Source organism: Serinus canaria, chromosome 3 (assembly GCF_022539315.1).
Source record: "Serinus canaria isolate serCan28SL12 chromosome 3, serCan2020, whole genome shotgun sequence".
NCBI lineage: Eukaryota > Metazoa > Chordata > Aves > Passeriformes > Fringillidae > Serinus > Serinus canaria.
In genome coordinates this window covers 15,438,646-15,458,833 of record NC_066316.1, presented here as the reverse complement: position 1 = coordinate 15,458,833, position 20,188 = coordinate 15,438,646, and the positions used below count along the sequence as shown (strand labels likewise).

The window sequence follows — 20,188 nt, the reverse complement described above, 5'->3', positions numbered from 1 at the left end:
TCTGGCAGGCTGCATATCCCTCTGCCCCCGATGCACACTTTCTAGAGTTGCCTTTTTATTGGAGTTCACACAGGCAAAGCCCTTGTGAAAGAAAATCCCTTTAAAATGTTGTTTATTGCTCATTCTCCAGGGAGCCGCTTGCCTGCCAGTAGGGACCGTGCTGATTTCAGGCCTCTGAGTGGAAAGGAGGAAGCAAACACGGATGGGTCATGATTCATCCCCAGGCTGGGCTGTTTTTAGCCGGTTTAAATTACTCGGGAGCTGCCAGCATTGTTCTGGGAGCTGAATAGCGCCCGGCTGCGGCCTCGGCCCCGGCAGGAAAGGTCTGCGTCCTGTTCTGCCCCCATCAAACAAGTGCCAGGATGTCTGCAGGAGCAGCCAAAGCGCCGAGAAACTTTTCCCCTCCCCTTGGGCTTGGGCTGAATGGGTGTCAATAAACAAGGGGGGAATCCGCTGGCGATCTAAAGGAGAAGTTTTTTAAGAAATTCAGGAGGACAATACAGATTTTCTTCTGCTGGCACCTGGCCATCTTTGTTAGGAACTTTGCTGAAGAGAAACTGGCTTATTTGATCCAGGGTCAACCCAGCCAAACTCCCACCCAAGCTCACTCAAGGCTGGCAAAGAATTACAAGGATATTATCTTGCTGATTTGAGACCTCAGGATTCTTTCAAACTTGGGTTTTTCCATCAAAGACAATGATTTCCTCTGCACCTGTGGATGCAACGATTCAGCAGTAATCTCCATATCTATCACATAAACTAGAGCTTCCTTATGATGATCAGATTTGAAAGCAAATCTGACATCAGTACTTCTGACACATGAGAAGTTACCTTTGTGGTGAGAATATGCATGTTTTTTGCACAGAACTGGATCCATCCTGAACACCAGCTGTATGTATTCAGAGTTTTAATATGCCCCTAGCTGCAGTTATCCAGGGTCTTTGGCACATCAGTTTGTTACTTCTTTCTACCCTGAAGGGTTTCAAGCTACAAGCCAGACAGACAGCTCTCTAGAATGAAACCTGAAGCCTGGAGGTGCACCATATGTTCCTGCATGGCATCTGCACTTTCTTCAGCATCAAATTTCAGTCTCACAATGCAAATGTTTGGAATGGATGAGACATCAGCAAATGCAAGGCTTGGACCTAATCTATCTGTTCCCTGACTGATAACAATGTTAATTAGTCTTTGTACAAACTGCTCAGGACTCTGTTTAGGCTGCCTAACCCTTCTTTGAAAGGTGTTTGCAGGTGTCTGTCCTTCTCTTCTGAAGGCTTGTTAGCCTTTTCCTTTCCCCAGAGGGCAGGATTTCCACATTTTGGATCATTCTCTCTGTTCTCATCTTCTTTCTCGTTCTTTGGGTCACATTTCTTTGAAGCTCAACACTGTTCCAAAGTTCCAAGCATGGGCTTGGCTGTACTTAGACAGAACTGGTGTGGTAGTCCAGGCTGTGATTCTGCTTACACACCCTGGAACAGGATCTGCCTTATTCACAGCACAGGACTCCTGCTTCTGACTGCCCATAACTTCCTGATCCTGCTCCTTCACCTACTGTTTCCCATCAGAAGAAGTGCAGGTAATTACTCTTTTCTAGATTAATTCTTCCTAGCCTCTGCTTCCCAGACTCTCTTTCAATTTTTCTGATGTTGCTGTGAATTTCAGCCCTGCACTTTCCCATTTTCCCAGACCTTCTTCTCCAGGTAAGTCCTGCAGATTTTCTCTGTTCTGACATTTGATGTCACTAATCAGCTACTTATGGTCCTTGAACTACAGTAGGCTCCCAAGGAATCCAGTCATTCAGCTGGACAGCTGCTCTGGTAATGCCTACATTAGCTGGTTCAAGCTCAGCCATGTTGCTTTAACTTCTTTATAAAGCCATGAGAAGAATTGCCTGAAGCCTACACACTTCCCATAGCTTCTCTAAATCACCACTGCACTATTACTGAGTATTTCCTAAAAAAGGTAGCTGCTGCTTTTTCTTCCTGGCTTTGGAGAACCACCTGAAAATACGACTTAAGCACACCTGTGGCAGCTGACAAATTAAATATGTGAGGCAGGATTAAGGAAGAACAGAGGGAAAACTGGAGTAACAAGTATTTTAATGTCAGCATGGAAGTGCTGAGTTGGATGTGTTGTCCAGTGCTACCAGCTGGGCTATTTGAGTTCTTTTACCACTTGTTTGCGCAGCTGGACCGAGTGGCAGGATTTAGCTGAGGGAAAAGGTCAAAACCAGAAAGTGCACTTCTCCTTTCTGGCCACACGATGTGCCCATCACACCACGAACACAGCCCGGCCAGCCCGCCAGCAACTGCAGACGTAGCCACAAAGGCAGGGGGTTCCAGGGGTTTGTATTCCTTCACAGCAGCTCCTTACCGCTAGCCAGGCCTCCGAAAACACTCACACAGCCGCAGATCACGGCCAGGTGCCGTGGAGCAGAAGGTGGTGAATGGGATGGAGTTGGTGTGGTCCGGATGCTTTGCCTTTGATGAAAGTGACAAACGCTGTGAAAGAAATAGGAGCCAAGTGGTCAAGAGGCAGTGGCAACTCTTCATCAATTATTGTCTCTTTGTCAATAATTAAGTTTACTTACTAAATGTGAAATTTACTTCTGCTTTCGGTGGGAAAATGTGAGTGAGTTTTTTTTCATTTCTAATTGCTGGGATGTCTTGGCCCTCTGTCATTTGTATGTTCTCTGACCAGAACCAAGAGGCTTTTCAAAACTAGAGCTGGCATCTGCAGGAACCAGTCATCTCAGCACAGAGATTTGTGAAAGAAATATTGGGATTAGCACAGATTAAAATCCGTTTATGTAAGTGCCAGAAGAAATAGCAAAGCTGGGGGACTAAGAATGACTTGAATTTATAACAAATGACACCAGAAAAAAAATTGGGACTGATAATTTGAGCCATTGCTAAGACCACAGGACACACAACTCACTTGAGGGAGAGCCTCCTCCCTGACAGCAGAGGATAGACATCTCCCATTTCCCTCCCCTGCAGCCAGGCAGGAAGAGAGACTGCAGCAAAGGATCATCACAAAACAACTATTGATTGTTAAGGATTATTTAACAACTGCCCCAAAACTGGGATATTTAGTGAAGAATTCACAGGCATCAACCCTTGTGGTGTATGTTGCACACAAATGATTGGGGCTGGACATTCATGAGAGTGAATGAAATCTGTAAGAGAATCAGTGCAGGTGGTTATAATGGACATAAAATGTAAATAAATACCATAGTCCCCTTCTGTAATATCTTCTACAATGATTCAAAGAGACTTTAATGCTTATAATGGCGACATAGCAGAGATCTGACTTCCAACAAACCTACACATTTTAAAGGTGACTGGTTAGTGCAGCTGTACCACACAACCTGTGTGAATCAAACCATTCATTTCAGGGCAGAATAAATGATACTGTCTTCTGTTTAACTCACAAGGCACTTTCCTATGGTTCTGAATACCTTAATCAGACAAATTGGGATTTAAAAAAAGGACTAATCTGCTCGTTGGCCATAATTGCATTTCCTCTGCAAATATTAAGTTAGAACAATAGCAGTGGCTTTTGTAATAGATTTACTTTTAAACACTTTTGATGTGAACAAGAGAAATGTGTGTTGCCTGCCTAGAGCTTAGAAGAAAGAAGTGAGGAGCATTTTCCCAAAAAATGCTTAAAAAAACCCCGAGAAAATGAAAAAGTTGTAAAGCAGGTGGCCAGATTTGTTGTTGGTGGTAGAAAACCAGAACAAAATAAATAAACTTTAATTAGAACTTCTCCAACTTTTCATTGAAATATTATAGGAAATTATCTTTTTATTCATAATGATGCCTAACAAGGGCTAATAATGTCTGGGTGGAGGCACCTGGGACTCAGTCTAAGGCTTAGCTCAGCTCTCGTTAAAGACAAGCAATCATTCCACCTTTTCCATGGGTCTCGCACAGCTTCATGGGTTTCAAATGGCAAATCACTATGGCTCTGACAGCCACCCCAGACTTCAGAAAACCTGTATGCAAAGCTGACGTGTGAGTGGCTCCAGGCTCTGGTCCCAGAGGACCAGAAGTGAGCTAGTTCAGCTAGGAAGTGAGCAGCCAAAGACATAACCATGGAGTCAGGCTTTTTGGAAACCACCACATTGGTGGTTCTGTAAGATTTACATTCCAGGGCATAACACCAGTAACAATTTTTAAGTCATAAATGGGCAGGTCCTTCAAATTCTGTTTCTTTTGGTGCTTGCAATTCTTGTGAATTTGCCCCCTTGTTTATTTGTTCTGGGAGCTTAATGATTGAAGCTAACCTACCTACCCTTACATAGTAGATGTTTTCCCCTCAATTTGTGAAGTTATGTGTGTGCATCTCAGGAGAGACTCCACCCTTTGGAGTTATGTAAGCTTTTGATGGAAAAGCTGTATCAAACCCACTTAGATGGCAAACCCAGGCCCTCAGTTCTGAGACCAGCATATTGCTTGGATGGCTGTGTGGCAAATCTAAAATTAACCTGAATTTACCAGCCTGGCTGCTTATTGAAAAGCATTTCCTAATGATTACTCCCACTCTTCAATCCTTCTCCAAGGAACAAAGTCACTTGGCTTGGTTGAAGGGCAGCAGGTGTGTCTGTCAGCCCTTCTACCCCACGACTGCGTAACTGCTAATCCAGGCTCTCCCAAAGACCCTTTATAGCCCAGCACCTGTGTAGAGGGCTTGGAGAAATGCCAGCAGGGAAAGAGTTAAATGCTGACAACCAGTGATACCAACGTGCCAACAATGGACAGGGTCTGGGAAAGCAGAACCAAACACCAAACTGCACAATTCTCATGCAGGAGCATTTCCAAAGGAGTCTTTCCTCAGGTGACACAGCCTGATCCAGCAGGACGTCCCACTGCCTCTGCAAGGCTAATCCAACTAAAAGGCCAGGTCCTCTCCAAACAAAGATGGAAACATGAATTCTGTTTGGGGTGGTTTTTATTTTAGATTGATAAGCTACACAAAGAGAGAACAAATATACATTTCCATGAAAGAAGGGAAAAAGAAAGTATCCCATTGAGTCACCCTCCTAATACAACAAACCATCCCAACCTGAGCCACAGGACTGGTTGCTCCCCAGGTAGGCAGGGAGTTCTTACTCCAAAGGGTACAGCACACAACAAACATCTGTAACATCTGCCCCAGGGTCACAGACCCCCTGACACAGCAGTATGGTCTTTGCATATGTGCACATACATCTGTTCTTGGCAGACAGTGGAAAGGTTGATACAGAGTCACATGGGTGAAACCCACAGCTTTGAAAGAGGAACAGCTACTGACGGGCACAAGGATCAACACACCTACATGGCACAAACATCTCTTCAAAGTCGGGGTTACTCTAAGCACAAGGCAGATACATTTGTATCAGTGATTCTGGATTGTACTGGAGTGGATGGCAGTGAATTTCAGAGTTCATCTGTTTATTAAAGTAATTAATCAAATGGTTTAGCATATAAAAATACAATAATCCTTCCTCCTAATCAGAACAACTTGTGTTTCAGGTAGAAATAAAAGCACACACACACATACCCACCTCAGGACTGCTGCCAGAGAGCTCACAGGATAAAGAAAACTATTTTCCTTGTCTCACACCGGGACATCATATTCTCCCTCCTATCTCCAGGGATAATGGAGTCTTTCAGCTTTGGTGCATAGTTATATTTGAAAGCCAAACAGCAACTTGGAATTTGTCCTGAAACCGAAACCAGGACAAGGCACCTTTAAGGATAATAAGGCAGAAGGGGACTCCTCATGGGCAGGGGTGGTCCTGCTATCCCTGAATCTGAGGGATTAATCAAAATTTAATCGAAGTCTTCACCCTCAGAAAGTGTGAGTGAGTTTGTCTCAGTTTGCTGTAACCAAGAAGCAGTTCAGGAGCAGAGGTTTGCTCAGCTATTTGCAGTGCTACACATGGGCTCCATCCCATACAGCACACCCTTACAAGAGTGCAGCCAGTATAGTAACTGAGGAATTCTAAATAAGATTGTGTCCTTAAAAGAATGGAATTCTTATGGATGGCAAACACATTATGATGTGAAACGCATGTGTGAAACACATGATGTCTTCCCACAGTGGCCTTCAGGGAAGAAAAGTCAACAGAGCATCTGTTGTGGAGTAGAGCAGGGAGGCAGCGACAGCTGGGCCACCTTGGTCACAATTATTTGACTAATTAAGTGCAAAATGTCATTAAGGTATTGCCTTAATGAAGCAGGGTTTGTTCAGTCAGACACTCTCCAAAGCTGAAAACATGTCTTTGTTCCCTCCCAAGAGGACAGGAAACAGTCCATGTCCTCAGATGGGGCCAGAAGATCTTTAAGTTTGATCTATGTACTACAGGAGCCTGATCCTGCTGGGATCTGGGCAGACTCCAAGGAGCACAACAGACTCTGCAGGAGGGATACAGAGAAGGCAAACTGAACAAAACAGGAGGAAGTCTCCTTCTGCATCAACACCGACCACCGGGAAAACACTTTTTTATTAGAGGCACCACATTATACGAATACTGTGAGCATGTAAAATGCCTTTAGTTACAGCCAAGAAAGATTGCTTTAAAAACATTGCTTTGCCGCTGCTTTGTTGATCATGATCATCTTTAAAGGCCCAGACCATTCCTCTATGCTGCTACAGAGGTATCTCCATCAGAAATGCAGAAAGCTCAGGAAATTACACCAATGCACATCAGTGAAGGCCCTGGCCTGTCCTTTTTGCAGCATTCCTTCCAGTTCTGGTTCTAAAAAAAGCCACAATCCAAACCAGTTAATATCTAGAGTATTTTTTACGGTTAAGCACAACTCTTCCTGTGGGAATGGAATCTGGGGGATTCAGATATTGTAAACAGTTCCTTGAGAGAAAAGTTCCCTCAGTAATTTCCTTCTGCAACATTTAACTGCAATTAAGTTGCACGCACATGCCATATGTAGTTTAGTTTCAATTACTAAATACATGCTTGGCAAGGAAGAACATTACTTTCTCAGTGTTGTTTTACCAGAAGGAGCAAGTGAAAGCTAACCTAAGGAACATCTAAGACCAAATATCTTAGTCTCTGTGGCTTAAAACCACACTGTTAACTTTGCATTACAACAGAGTTGGCTCAAAATCCATTTCCTCATATGGGTTCCTGTTGGTAGCCCCGCTTGCCTTGCAAGCAATATCTGTGGCCTTGGGAGACAAGTATAAATGTTTATTGAGCAGGATTTTACATAAGAGCTGTCAGCCAGCTGAAATGTCCACAGTCCTCACCTCTTGCTGGCACCAATATCTGAGGTTAAATCCAAATGAGATTTCATAACTGTTAAGGATGATGCATCTGCTGACACTGACATTTGCTAAGTAACCACCCTGTGAATTGAATGAAAGATTTTTTTGTTCCTCTCCTATTAAAATCTCTGTATGGAATCAAATAGATTTATAAACCCTCAGATGTGGATTATTTTAATGAGGTGATAGTTGTTAGCTAACAATGAACCTGGCTCTGGGACTCAGAGTCTGCTCCTAGTTGGCTTGGCAACTCTTCATGCGACTCAAGAGAGAGCTCTATCACCTTTTTCTGTATTCATTCACTTGTGCAGATGTGAACTGATGTCTGCTGGTCACAAATGCCTGTAAAGACCCCATGGAATGAATTCTGTGTTAACATTAACTTCTCAAGACAGTGCTCAGATGCGAAGACCTACATGAGCCAAATAAGGCTCTGGATTACTTATTGTCAGAGTTAAAATATTCAGGGGCAACTGTCTCAATGTGTTGCCCAAAGTCTGGAAGAAGTTTTAGACCATTTGTCAAATGATGATCCCTTTTTCCTCCTGCCAGAAAACTGAAGCAGCAAGTGAGCATGGCTTTCATCAATATGCTTCCATAGATAAGAAGTTGGTCTTTGTCCTTGAAGAATAATGGTCTCCATGCATTTATCTGAAGAGCATTTGTCCTAGCTATCCTACAAGGAGGAATGTGGGTCAATCCCTGATCCAGAACTGTACCTCTGTTCCTCTGGTCATGGCCAGCAGCCAGCAGCAGCTTATCAGAGCTCCATGCTGGCCCTCTGCATGCTGCCTTGTTGCATTTCAGAAGCTTCAGCACTCCTGCGTCTCCCTGCAAATCCCACCCAAGCAGCAGGTGGAGATTTGTGTTGTCCCTGCTATGTGCCAGACAAATGCCTGCAACCTCTTTGATCCTATCCATATCAAAATGCCAAGGAAAGAGGCTTCTTCATCCTCTTGCTTACCCTGTGCCTCTGCAGCCTTCCAGCTTTTCCTTTTTTTCCTCCATCTTTGTCACCCATACTGACAACAAGACAACTTGTTCTTTGAGTTGAAAAGCTCTTTCTCCCACTGAAACTAGTCAGGAACTAAGCTGTCAAGACTCCCAATTTAGATTCTGAATCCATGGTGATGTCTGTTAATTTACCTGAGCCTAAGCTTTCATGGCATGTCAGGTGGAGATGGAAGGAGGCAGATAGAACAGGGCATTGTGCTGTCCTTGACTAAGTCACATCCCTTTCCTGAACTGCAGCTCACACTGACACCAGCTCCTCCTGAATTAGCCCAGCAAATGCATACACCTGATCTCTGTTCCATCAGTCATTCTTCCTCTAGCACAATGCAACTCTGCATGCTTTCATTATTTGAATCCTTTCAAATTTTTGAAAAGTTCATTATTCTTTCAGATTTACTGCTCTGTGTCTTAAGAGTGCTTTCCAAACATTGCAACTCACTATCTTCCACACTATGGCCTGTGAGAGACGTTATTATCTGTAAACCTGATTTACAGAAAAGGATGCACAGGTATAGGACTTATGCAACCTGCCTAATTCTGTGCTGTTCATCTGTCACCAGATCAGTCATTACAGGCAGCTCTGTCATTATGAACTGCCAAGGCTCTGTTAAAATCAGTGAAAATGTAACAATTTTTCTTTGGTGAGAGTTTATATTTTGGTCTTTTGACTTGGTACCTGAGGCCCACTGCTCACTGCCTGTGGGAGGGTCAGGATTAAAAATTATCATTTCCAACAGGATGATGCTTTAGAGTGGCTGCAGAAATGCTCTGTGTTAGCAGAGGACCAGAGTGAAGATTTAGCCCAGATTGTTGACCAATGCTGCAAATCTTTGCAGAAGAGGTGGTGATTTTGGCCCTTTTGCAAGCTCTTGAGGACACAACCTACAAAATATGGCTGGGTGGTCAGTCACAGAGATGACAGGGACTTTGACTTGACTGAAAGAGGAACTGTGTAAACACTTCAGATGTCATTGTTCTTGCTGCAAAATAAGGAGGAACCACAGGAGAACAGGAATGGTGACACTGAGTCAGGTCCATATCTGGCACTGATCACAGCAAATGCCCAGGGAAGAGTATGGGAACAGAGCAAGCACCAGGAAAGCCTGCCCCTCACACCCTCCCCCCAGTCTCTCACCACCTCAGGGCCAATTGCCTCCTCAGGGCTGCCCAGAAAAGACAAAGCAGAGATTGTTTCACCAACCCATGTGGTACTTTGGCTGCCTCCACATCTCTGTTCTATCCGAGGGACACAGTCCCGTCTGTCACATCCTGGCAGGGGAAGCCCTGGGATTGGCTCTAGTCTGTTCTCAACACAAAAGCCATCCTGACTGCAAGAGACATCCCCAGAAGGGGTTGAAGTCCTTTGCAATTACCCAGTCTTGTAGAGCAATTACCAACACCAAGACTCAGCTAAAGCTCAGTTCTTAGGAATACAAGATCTTAACTGAAACTATCCTACAAGCAGTCAAGTCCTGGCATCTTCCACTGCTCACTACAGTTTTACAGGCATCTAAACCCACATCTCACAGCACAGAAGAAGCACTTTCTCAATATGAGAGACAGATACTGCTTGGCACTCTCAGAGCAACTCTAAATTACCAAGGCTCACAAACCTCTGCTGAGTCCAGGACAGGAACAAGGAAGAATGCAAACTGGAGCCCTCAAAACTCTGTCCACTCTCCCATTTATTCCTGAGCCACTGAAACATAAAAAGAACATAGGGTATTACAGGAAACAGGATGAGATCAGGCAGTGATAAATAAAGCATGGAGTGAGAAGTCAATCCTAGAGAAGAAATAAAAGATGGTCAAAGAAACTTGACCAAAATGGTCAAAGAAACTTCACTGGAAAAAAAAGGCTTGCAGACTCTTCAATATTTCATAGAATCCACTGAGCTGGAAGGGACCATAAGGATCATCAAGGCCAACTCCTGGCCTTGCACAGGACACCCCAAGAAACACACCGTGTAGTTTCCATATCTTTCTCTCAAAAAGCAATTCCTGTACTAGAGAGTAGGCGTGAGCTGAGAAGAGAACTTGTACCTTCCAGAAAAAAAAAAAACAACAAAAAAAACCAACCTAAAATCAAATAGAAAATTTTGTTTTCTGAAAACAGTGTTTTCAACATGGAATTTATTTCCTCTTAAAAAAACAAACAAACAAAAAAACCCAACTGACTAAAGTCTAAAGGTTTCCAATTTACAGTTATGCCAGGAGGACAGAAATATATGTCCAGTCAAGAGACATTGGAGTTAAGTACCACACTAGCACCAGATTTGTGGAGTGCCTGGGTGAGAGCAGAGCAGAGCAGGTACCCCTGGCTGCACCTGCAAGGCTCCTGAGCACCTTCTCAGCTCACAGCCTCCTGGAATAGGAAGCTCCCAGTATAACACATTACACTGCAGGTCAAGAACAGCATCTCAAATGTACACCCCTCAAGGATGCCCTTTCATTTTTCTCCCAGCAGCCTCAAGACCCTGACCACTTGGAGCTAATGGCAAGTCTTCTATCTCATCAGGCTTACCACCAGGATCCACATGATTATAGTGGCAGTTGTTGGAATGCATCACATTTTTTACAGTCTCAGAGAGTGCAACACTGGATCTTTCATATTCCTACCTTAAGAAAACAATCCAGGTAGAGAGTTCTAGAATGCATCACGGCTATCGTGAGGAATGGGAACATCACAGAAAAACAAGAAATGAAAATTCTGACACAAATTATTTAAAAAACGACCAAGAAGATGTTCTGACAAGCAGTAATTATCCAGCACTACTGCTTCCATAGATCCCTCTTGTTGTGCACAAACAACAAAAGACCGGGCATATTTTAAGTCTGAAGTAGGGCTTCTGTAAGACGCCTACAGATTTCTGGCAGGTTAAGAGCTGAATGCTCATGATTCATATAAATCTTAAGATACCTGTCTCCAAGAAAAGTAATGTCAGATTTCCTTGATTAAATTCCTGCTATGAGAATGATTTGACCTCCTTAAATCCACCTGCTCTAATAAGCTTTACATGAATATAGAGATTCACAATGATGCAAAACATGGCAACCCACTAGCAGGGACTGGGAGAGGCATTCAGTGAAGACTGTGATCTACTGCATTGCTATTGGAATACTGGGGTATTTGCTTCAGTTTTCCATTTCCTGGGATCCCCTGTCAGGAACAATGTGCCATAGCCTATGACACACTGCTACAAGGATGAAGCAAGCTCCAGCTGCAGCACCATAGGGAAGAAGGATCACATAGCAATGGCAAAGTAGTGCCTTGCAAGGAAGCCCAGCCTTTGGATTTGCCTAGGGCAGTACTTCTACCTGTGGGCAACAACAGCTTCAGGGTGAAAAAAAAATTAAAATTGTGATGTATTCTTCTCTGAAATGGTGCTATGAGCTTCATGAATTGTCATGTTAGTACTGCCCTCATGTGCTGATCCTAGCTGCATGTGTCACAGTGAGGGAGAGCAGCATAGAATCACAGAATGTTAAGGGTTGGAAAGGACCTTACAGATCACCCAGTCACAATACCCCTGACATATGCAGGGACATCTCCCACTAGACCAGGTTACTCAAGGCCTTATCCAGCTTGGCTTTGAACACTGTCAGGGTTGGGAGCATCTACAACCTCCCTGGGCAGCCTGGTTCAGTATCTCACCAAATTTCATCTCTTTCAGTTTATATCCACTGGTCCTTGTTCTACCACTACAGTTCCTGACAAAGCCCCTCTCTGGCCTCCCTGAAGGCCCCCTTCAGATCCTGGAGGTTGCAATGCAACCTTCTCTTCTCTGGGCTGAACAACTTTGTCAGCCTGTCTTTGCAGGGGGTGTACTCCCATCCTCTTTGCAGCCCTCATCTGGACTTGCTCGGACAGTTCCGTGTCCTCCTTATGTTGGGAACACCAGAACTGTACACAGTATTCCAGGGGGTCTTATAAAACCACAGGAGCTAAACATCTGATGAGGGATAAAATTAAACTACAGAACCCAGCCCACAGGAGACAGTCAAGATTTTTAGCTTCCTTGAGACATCCATATACTATTTTAAAATCTAAGTATTTGGGGTTCTGGTACACTCAGATATTTCAAAGAGATGCTTAGACCTAAAAATGTGCTTTTGGTTTCCTGAGTTGAAAGGAGTCGGGATGATTCTAGCAGGAAGAAATGCGAAGTTGATCTGCTGGGCAAAAGACATCCCTACAGAACTGTGTTTGTGTCCTTCCATTTTGAAGGTGAGCCAAAGAATGACCAAATTTTGTGGACATGGTTACAAATAAACTGGTTAAGAAGAAACTCCACCTGCAGTTTCCCAGAGGGCTGACTAATCCTTTCCTACTTGGATTGTCTGCATGGCTGCAGTGCACCAGATGAACCAGCCAGTCATGACACACGGCGCTCTCCCTCAGGGGTGGCCACATCTGAGCGTCTTTCTGCAAAATTCATTGTGTCCCTTTACCAGGAGGGATGCTTTGCATAGGAAGGCAGCTGCTGCTATGGAACTGGAGTTGCCTCTTCCTAGTGCTGATATCCTTCCAAGATAGATTCCTCTGAAGCAAGAGAGAAGAAAGAAAAAGGGAGACTTCAGCACTACTTTATATCAAAGCTAAGTGTAAATTGCTGAATTAACAGTGTGGAGAGGGACCGTATGCAATCTCTGGTTGAAGTAGCCAAGGGAAAACATCACAAGTCCAGGCAAATCCTGGCATGCGTAGTCATAATTTCCTAACTATGAGCATCCAAAGAGCCAAGATAAAGCAACAGGATCTTTGTAATGAATTTGCCAGACTTTGTTCAGGTTTGGGATGTAAATTCAGGAAGCAAAGTGTAAAGGCAAAAAGGAGGCGTAAGAATCCAGAAGCATTTTGTTGAGCTTCAAGCAAAGGTTGCCACCTGCCATGAAAGCATTACCCTGGCCCACCACCCAGAATTACTACAAGTAAACTGCTGCCAGAAAAACATTTATGGCAGGACCAAATTCCTAGCAGGTACACGTAGCCAGCTCCCACACAGAGATCACTGAGGTTATAAACTCATCTCCTTTCTTCCCCTTTCAAGCCAAGACTCAGAGTTGCCTGTCATCAGTTTCCACATGATGTGTGTTCAGAATTTTTCCTCCCTTATTCCATTTTGCTGAAAGAGAGTATGAATAAAGTCGTTTTGATTGACCCATTAAATAAACATGAGCAGGACGTGGTGTGCTAACAGAGAATCGTGTGTTTTCAAAAAGGGAACTGACTTCTGGATTTATGGATGTTGTCACAAGCAAGCCTCTTTCAGACATACTAACGCTGGAAAAGACTACATTTTTTTCAGCCCCAAAGGGACTACTTTAACAAAATTTGTTCCTCTGGATTTTTTTCTTAACACCTTGGTTAGAAGAAAGGAGGAAACCAATCCTTGATATGCACGAAGAGCTCCTCTGTTTGGTCCCACAGTTTTGGAGTTAGTAACCAAGGAAAGCTGCTAGGAACTGCAATGTAGACAGAGAATGAAACAAGTCCCTATAAGCTATTAATTTAGGTATGAAACAAAACAAAAAAAAATAGAAAACAGCTAGTTTTAAGGACATATTCAAGGCTTTTAATGGATCGGAGAACATGAGAGGAAGTGGAGTGGGAGAAAAATGTTGCTTCATATAATGGCTGTAATGGTTGCTAAGCGTTTCCAGGCTAGAAAACAAATTTAAGCAACATTTTCACCCACTCTGGAGTTTTTAGACTGCTTCTCCATTCATACAGCAGCAAAAATTTTTCCCTACAATAAGCACATACTGGGTTTGTCTACCTCCCTATCTTGAACCCACCTGAGCCTTCACTAATGGAAGTCTTGTTACACCAGAAGCCTCGATGGCACTTCTCATATACATGTACACAAGTGTGCAGCGCAACACGTATACATGTACACACATGAAGTATCAAAATACTATTATAAAGCGAGTGTTCTTTCTCAACACCCCTTCTCTGCCCACCCCACCTCCCTCCCCTTCCCCAGGCCAGCATATTTCAAAACAGACTGGAAATGAGCACTTCCAAGAGCCATCCACCCCCTGGTCGCACTGTGTCTGGGTGCGTCGACAAGTCCCTGGGCCACCTCCAGGACTGGTCTCGACGAGCGGCCTCGAGTCACAATACTGATTCCTTGGATTCAGGGTCTGCTGTGCTGCTTGTGTTGGAGACTGGGTTTTTGTGGGTTACCAAAGGTGACGTTTCTGCTTCAGACTTGCTGTTAGCAACTGCTTCTACGGTGACTTCCTTGAGCTCCTGCTCTCTCTCTTTCTTGTCTTTTTCATTTAGGTAATTAAGGATGCCCGCTCCCAGGGCATCCCCTTCCACATTCACAACTGTGGTGGTTCGATCCCTGGTGAAGATCAGAAACAAAAACCAAAGCAGCAGGGTTTTAGTTTTAAGAGAGTTATAATACAATAGGGGGAGCTGATTCACCCCTGCCAAACCTCTAACATCAATGGAACCAGACAAGGGAGATATAGTTATCACAGGTGTTTTCCACAGAAGTATCATCTCTATTTCAGAACTAAAAATGTGCACCAGAGCAGGTTTAAGGTCAGTCAAACTCACTATCAGCTGGTTCTGGTCTCTCTGTGGGTTGCAGCAATGGTACTCTTTTTCTCAGGCATCCTGCTTTTCACAAGTCACCTCCTTCCTCTTCCCTTTCCCCAGGCCAGCATTTTTCAAATGCATGTTCAGAGCAGGAACTTACTTCAGGCTTATGCAGTAAGTGACTCAGAACACTCAGCTCTCTTTTTAAACTACTGTGACCGGTATCTTAATCCAAGCACCTACTTAAGGGATTCTTCCTAAAGCAGGCAGAATGACTTGTGTTCTCTGCATTTGTTCCCCATAGCACCTGCCCTAATTTTTGGTCCTGTAACACAAAACTCATGTGCCAGGGTGTAATGGAAGAGATTTATGAGTCATAAAGATGAACAATGTTTTCGTGGCTTTTGAGACTTGCTAGTGATTCTGCAGCCTAACTTTAACAGAGGCTCAGCTTGTAATTGTGGACCTCTCTGGTAATTAAACAGCTAGCATTAAAGCAAGACAGGGGACTCCTTCCTCCCTCTATTCCCCTTTTGTTACCACAAGGCTGAGCTCCTTGACTAGAACACTGTTGACCACAGAGGGATGCGACCTATTTTAAAAGGAAGGCAACCAGCACAACACAGGCTGAGAGCAGCCCAGAGTGAAAGGAAGGGCAAGTTTTTCACTCTTACCTCAAAGCACTTGCAAGTATAGGTGTGGAACACCCAGCCACTACTGTGCTTCCTTAGGAAGACAGGATAAAAAGGGCTAGCCAGTGCTTTGCCTCTATCTCCTGTCCTCTGCAGGTGGCTGATCCCCAAGAGTAAGAAAGAGTGTGATGACCCTCAGAAAATTGTAGGAATATCCTCCACAGACATGTGTTGTGTGGGAAGGGAAGGTAATATAGCTGCCATGTTCCCCAGTCTCTGAAATTCAAGGGTGTCCTCAGGCATCCTAATTTCTACACCTGCTGTGAGACTGCACCATCTATACTGAGAGGCTGGTGTTTCCAAAAAGCAACGCTGATGCATTATGTGCAGTCCAAACCAAGAGCTGCCCAATAACCCATGAAATGGAAACCAATTACCTAAGCAGGATTCAAATCACTTGACCCATAGTGACCTCTTACCTCCTTCCCTGAAGACGGAAAGGAAAGGTGGTAACACTGTCTACTAAACTTTTGACACTCAGCAGTGTGTTCCAACCATGACAGCGCCCACAGCAGTGACAAGTGTCACAAACCCTCTGTGTGCCTGCCCTGCCAATGGACAGCACCCCTCTATGACACTTGTGTTGGTGCTTTGACCGGTCTTGAAACTATTAAAAAAGTTCAAACAATAGCTGACAAGAGCTTCTGATGGAAACTGCTTCCCACATGTAACTAAGGAAGTTTTCCACAAAAACTCAATTGATGTTCAGACTCAATTTCCTTTGTCCTCCCCAGGCTTTCTAGTGTCCAAATAATCTCCAGCAATATCAACACATTCTAAATGGACTTTTAACAACCATTCTAATGGGAATTGAAGCCAAGAAGAAATACAAAGGTTGAATAAAAAAGCTGAAGAGGGATTTCAGCATGCTGACTGCTTTAAAATGAGAAGGCACCACCTTTTCCATTCCTCATCAGAAGTTACCTGTCCCGTAGGCAGACATCTTGTAGGGTCTTATTTTCTACTCAGTTTTATTTTCTGCTGCGTTACATTCTGTACTTTGACCACGTTTCCAGCTAAACATGCTACAAGGATGCTGTAGTGATGTAAATGTCACTCTCTTTTCCCATATAACAAGTGACAGGATGAGAAGAAATGGCCTCAAATTGCACCAGGGAAGAATTAGATTAGATATTATGAAAATCTTTTCACAGGAAGAATGGTAAATCATTTGAACAGACTGCCTATGGAAGTGGTGGAGTCCTCATGACATGGCTTAATGGTGAGCGTGATGGGTGGTGCTACATTGACAAAATCTGAATGTTTTTTCCCAGCCTTAGCCATTCTGTAATTTCATGTTTCTGTGCCTCCCAAGAGCAGGTAGGTGAGGCCTGGAGTACTCACACGATCCAGTCCACGGCCAGTATGAGGGACAGGTCGTTGGTGGGCAGCCCGATGGCCTCCAAGATGATGGCGATGGTGAGGACGCCTCCGGCTGGGACCCCGGCTGCTCCCACGCTGGACGCCGTGGCTGTCACGCTGCAAAGCAACACCCATGCCTGGTTAGAGCACTCCCAGCTCTCCTCTGCTGCACTCTGTCACGTGCTTCCCCGCCATGGGAACTGTAAACAAACGCTCCAGCATGGGACACACGGAGCATTCGCTTCCCAGGCAAACCCCTTCCTGCCTGCTGATGCAAAGGACTGGGTGCAGAGGACAGGCCTCTGCAGGGATCTGCAGCAGTTACCGTGGCGATGGCTCTGGGTTCAACACCAGGACTGCCTTTTCAGGATAAGAAACAACCAACACAACTGTATCCTGGTGCCTTACTAACATCCCCAGCTCCAGTATGCTAAGGGACTTACACATCCTGACCCCCCATGTATAAAGGCAAACTCTGCCATGCAGGGCACAGTTCCTTCTCTGTATCTCATTTGCATCCCAACACAGACCCTAAACCAGGAGCTGGAAACCTGCACTGCATGTGCTCAACACACCTTTTTGTGTGCAGATGTCTGCAACTGAGCTCTCCTTGGGCTATCACTGCATCATCCTCAGACCTGTCTTCACGCCTGATTCACTGAGACTACCTGAAGCTAATTTGGCTACCCACCCAAAAAAATCCCAGTGCCCAAACGCTGCCTGAAATAGACAAACAACATACTTGGAAACACAATCAAGAAGAAAATAAAACCTGGCCAGAAAGGAGAGAAAATGCCAGGAACCAGCCCTAAGAGGCATGTGGTGGATGCAGCTGTGGCTGCTGGGCACAGTGAGGAGTATACAGAACTGCTTGTGGCATACTCCTTTAAGGGATTTTGAGGAGAAAAATGAAGATAATGACACTTCATGGGATATGGGGCATTGGAGGATATTTCAGGCATAGAGGGGAGAGAGTCTTAGAGAAAGAGGTAGGACTGGGGAGGTGGAGGAGATAATGGAACAAAGCAGTCAGGAGGGAAACAACAAGAGATCTGATCAGGAAAGCCAGCAATGTGCTGGTAAGAAGGACAGACATAAGCAGGAACAGAGTTTTTAGTACAAAATACATGCATAAGGAACCAAAGAGCTCGCAGGAGAATTTTCCAAGGAATCCAGAGGCGGAATCAGGGGCTGCTTTCTGGGCAGTGCAGAATGCCTCAATTACCCAGCCTAATGGTGACTGTAGGATGGAGTTGTGAGACGCTTAAGGAAGGAGAGGAATTTCATGTGAGAAAGAGCTTTAAACAGCTCAAAGATTGTTTCAGAATTAATTACCCCTCCCAGGTTCCACCTTTCATTAAATTGAGATTCTGGCAAATCTTGTAAAGGTTTAAAGACTCCATCCTTTAATCACCCTACAATTACGTTACATAGCAGTTTGCAAGCTTTAGGTCAGAGATGTGGAATGCTAACTGTTAGCTATTAACTGAGAGACCACAGCTTGAATGTGTCTGGGGGCCAGAAGAATGTGGTTGCAAGCAACTTACAGAATTGTGAAGATCTGCCCAGGGTTGAGGTTGACATTATTCAGCTGAGCAATGAACACAGCTGCCATGCACTGGAAAATAGCAGCTCCATCCATGTTTACAGTGGCCCCAATGGGAAGGATAAACCTGCTGATCCTCTTGTCAACTCCGTTGTTCTCCTCAATACACTTGATCATGGATGGGAGCGTGGCTGAGCTGGAAAAAGAACAGGGAGAAATGAAAGAGTGCACCAGGGTGCTCTGAAGGCCCCATCACTGTCTCATGGCTTCCATGTTTCTAGCATGCTGCAGACAGGACTGTCAAGGGAGGAATGCCATTTTACAGTCCCTCTCTGGCATGATGGCAATGAGGGACCCTCCTTGTTGAGTTTTGAGCACAGGTATTTAATAATCTGCTTTCATCCAGAAATAGCTGATACAGACTTTAATCTCCCAGAAGCAAGAACTCATGACTTAACACAATATGCAGCATTACATGGCTGTAGAATGAACAAGTCTCAAACTACAAACTTGCAGTGACAGATGCAAATATAGCAGGGGAGGTTGGAACTAGATGATCTTTGAAGTTCCTTACAAGCCAAACCACTGTATGATTCTGTGATAATATAAACACAACAGATGCAACACCAATCTCTGTTAATGCTGTATTAGTACCTTCTCAAATGAACAGAAAAATAATTAAAATAAAACGTCACTCTTGGATTTATTTCTTGCATTATATATTACATGTTTTTTTTTCATAAACCCTCTCCTACTATGCAGAAGGAGAGAGTTTATAATAGTACTTCAGCTCCACTAGCAGACATGCAACTGTTTTTGGGATGACCTGAAATGGTTTTATATAATACGTCATTTGATCAGGTGTTTGTACTTGAGAAAAGTGTAAATGACACGCTCAGTCACTTGGTTGTGACAAATAAAAGCTGATTAGGCCAGATCTTTGAATAAATAACCTTAAATACCTTTACACTAACAAGCAAGTCTTTGCTTTGCTCTTACAAAATTAGTCTAAATTTGTTCCAGGTCCTTCTGAACTTAAAAAGTAAACTTCTGAGGACAAAGTCACTCACTACTGACCCTCACTTCACTAAAACTCAAAGGACAGTTGGCCGGATCATTTAAAGAATTTTTCTGCCCTCCCCACCCCCCCCCCCACCAAGATATTTCCAACTAAGCATCATGCTATGGCCTCAATATTCTGAGGAATTCTTTTCAACAGCTGATAATCAGCACGTGCTGTGTGGCAGACTGACGACAGCAGTGAGAGTATCTGTGCTCAGAAGACTCTCTCTGCAATCTCAGGAACAATATTCACACCTTAAACTAAAACTGGATACAGCCAGTTTAGGGTGACAAGCATAACCAGGCTATAGTCTCAGATGTGGCACAGAAACCCACCTGGAGCAAGTGGCAAAGGCAGTGGCAAGTGGTGTGATAAGTCCTAAGAGAAAACGATACGGATTTTGCCGCGTGGCTGCAAAATAAATAAGTGGCAGAATGATTCCTCCGTGGATGACGTGGCCCAGGATAGAGGCAAAGATGTATTTTCCCAGACTGGTCACCAGAAGCATGATATCTTCCATTTCCACAATCTTGCTCCCAACAAGGAACATAATGCCAATAGGTACATACCTGTGTAAACGAAATATTGGCTGTCATTAAGTAAAAACAAAAAGCCTTGGAAAACACTGACATTTTCTGTCCTGGAAATAATATTCCCCTAAACAATCTGCTTCTCCTACTGAAG

At 44.1% G+C, this 20,188-nt stretch overlaps 1 protein-coding gene across 1 annotated transcript in view; it reads right to left on the bottom strand.

Annotated features, from left to right (window-relative positions):
• Positions 1–4,938: 4,938 nt before the first annotated feature.
• The window catches only part of SLC1A4 (solute carrier family 1 member 4), a 34,002-nt gene continuing 18,752 nt past the window's right edge, over positions 4,939–20,188 (bottom strand). The window contains exons 5-8 of the mRNA XM_018921095.3: positions 19,840–20,073; positions 18,443–18,637; positions 16,878–17,012; positions 4,939–14,641 (exon numbers count right to left, since the gene is read on the bottom strand). Coding sequence (XP_018776640.1) covers positions 14,407–14,641; positions 16,878–17,012; positions 18,443–18,637; positions 19,840–20,073 — 799 coding nt within the window. The 3' untranslated portion in view covers positions 4,939–14,406. The remainder of the gene's footprint in view (positions 14,642–16,877; positions 17,013–18,442; positions 18,638–19,839; positions 20,074–20,188) is intronic.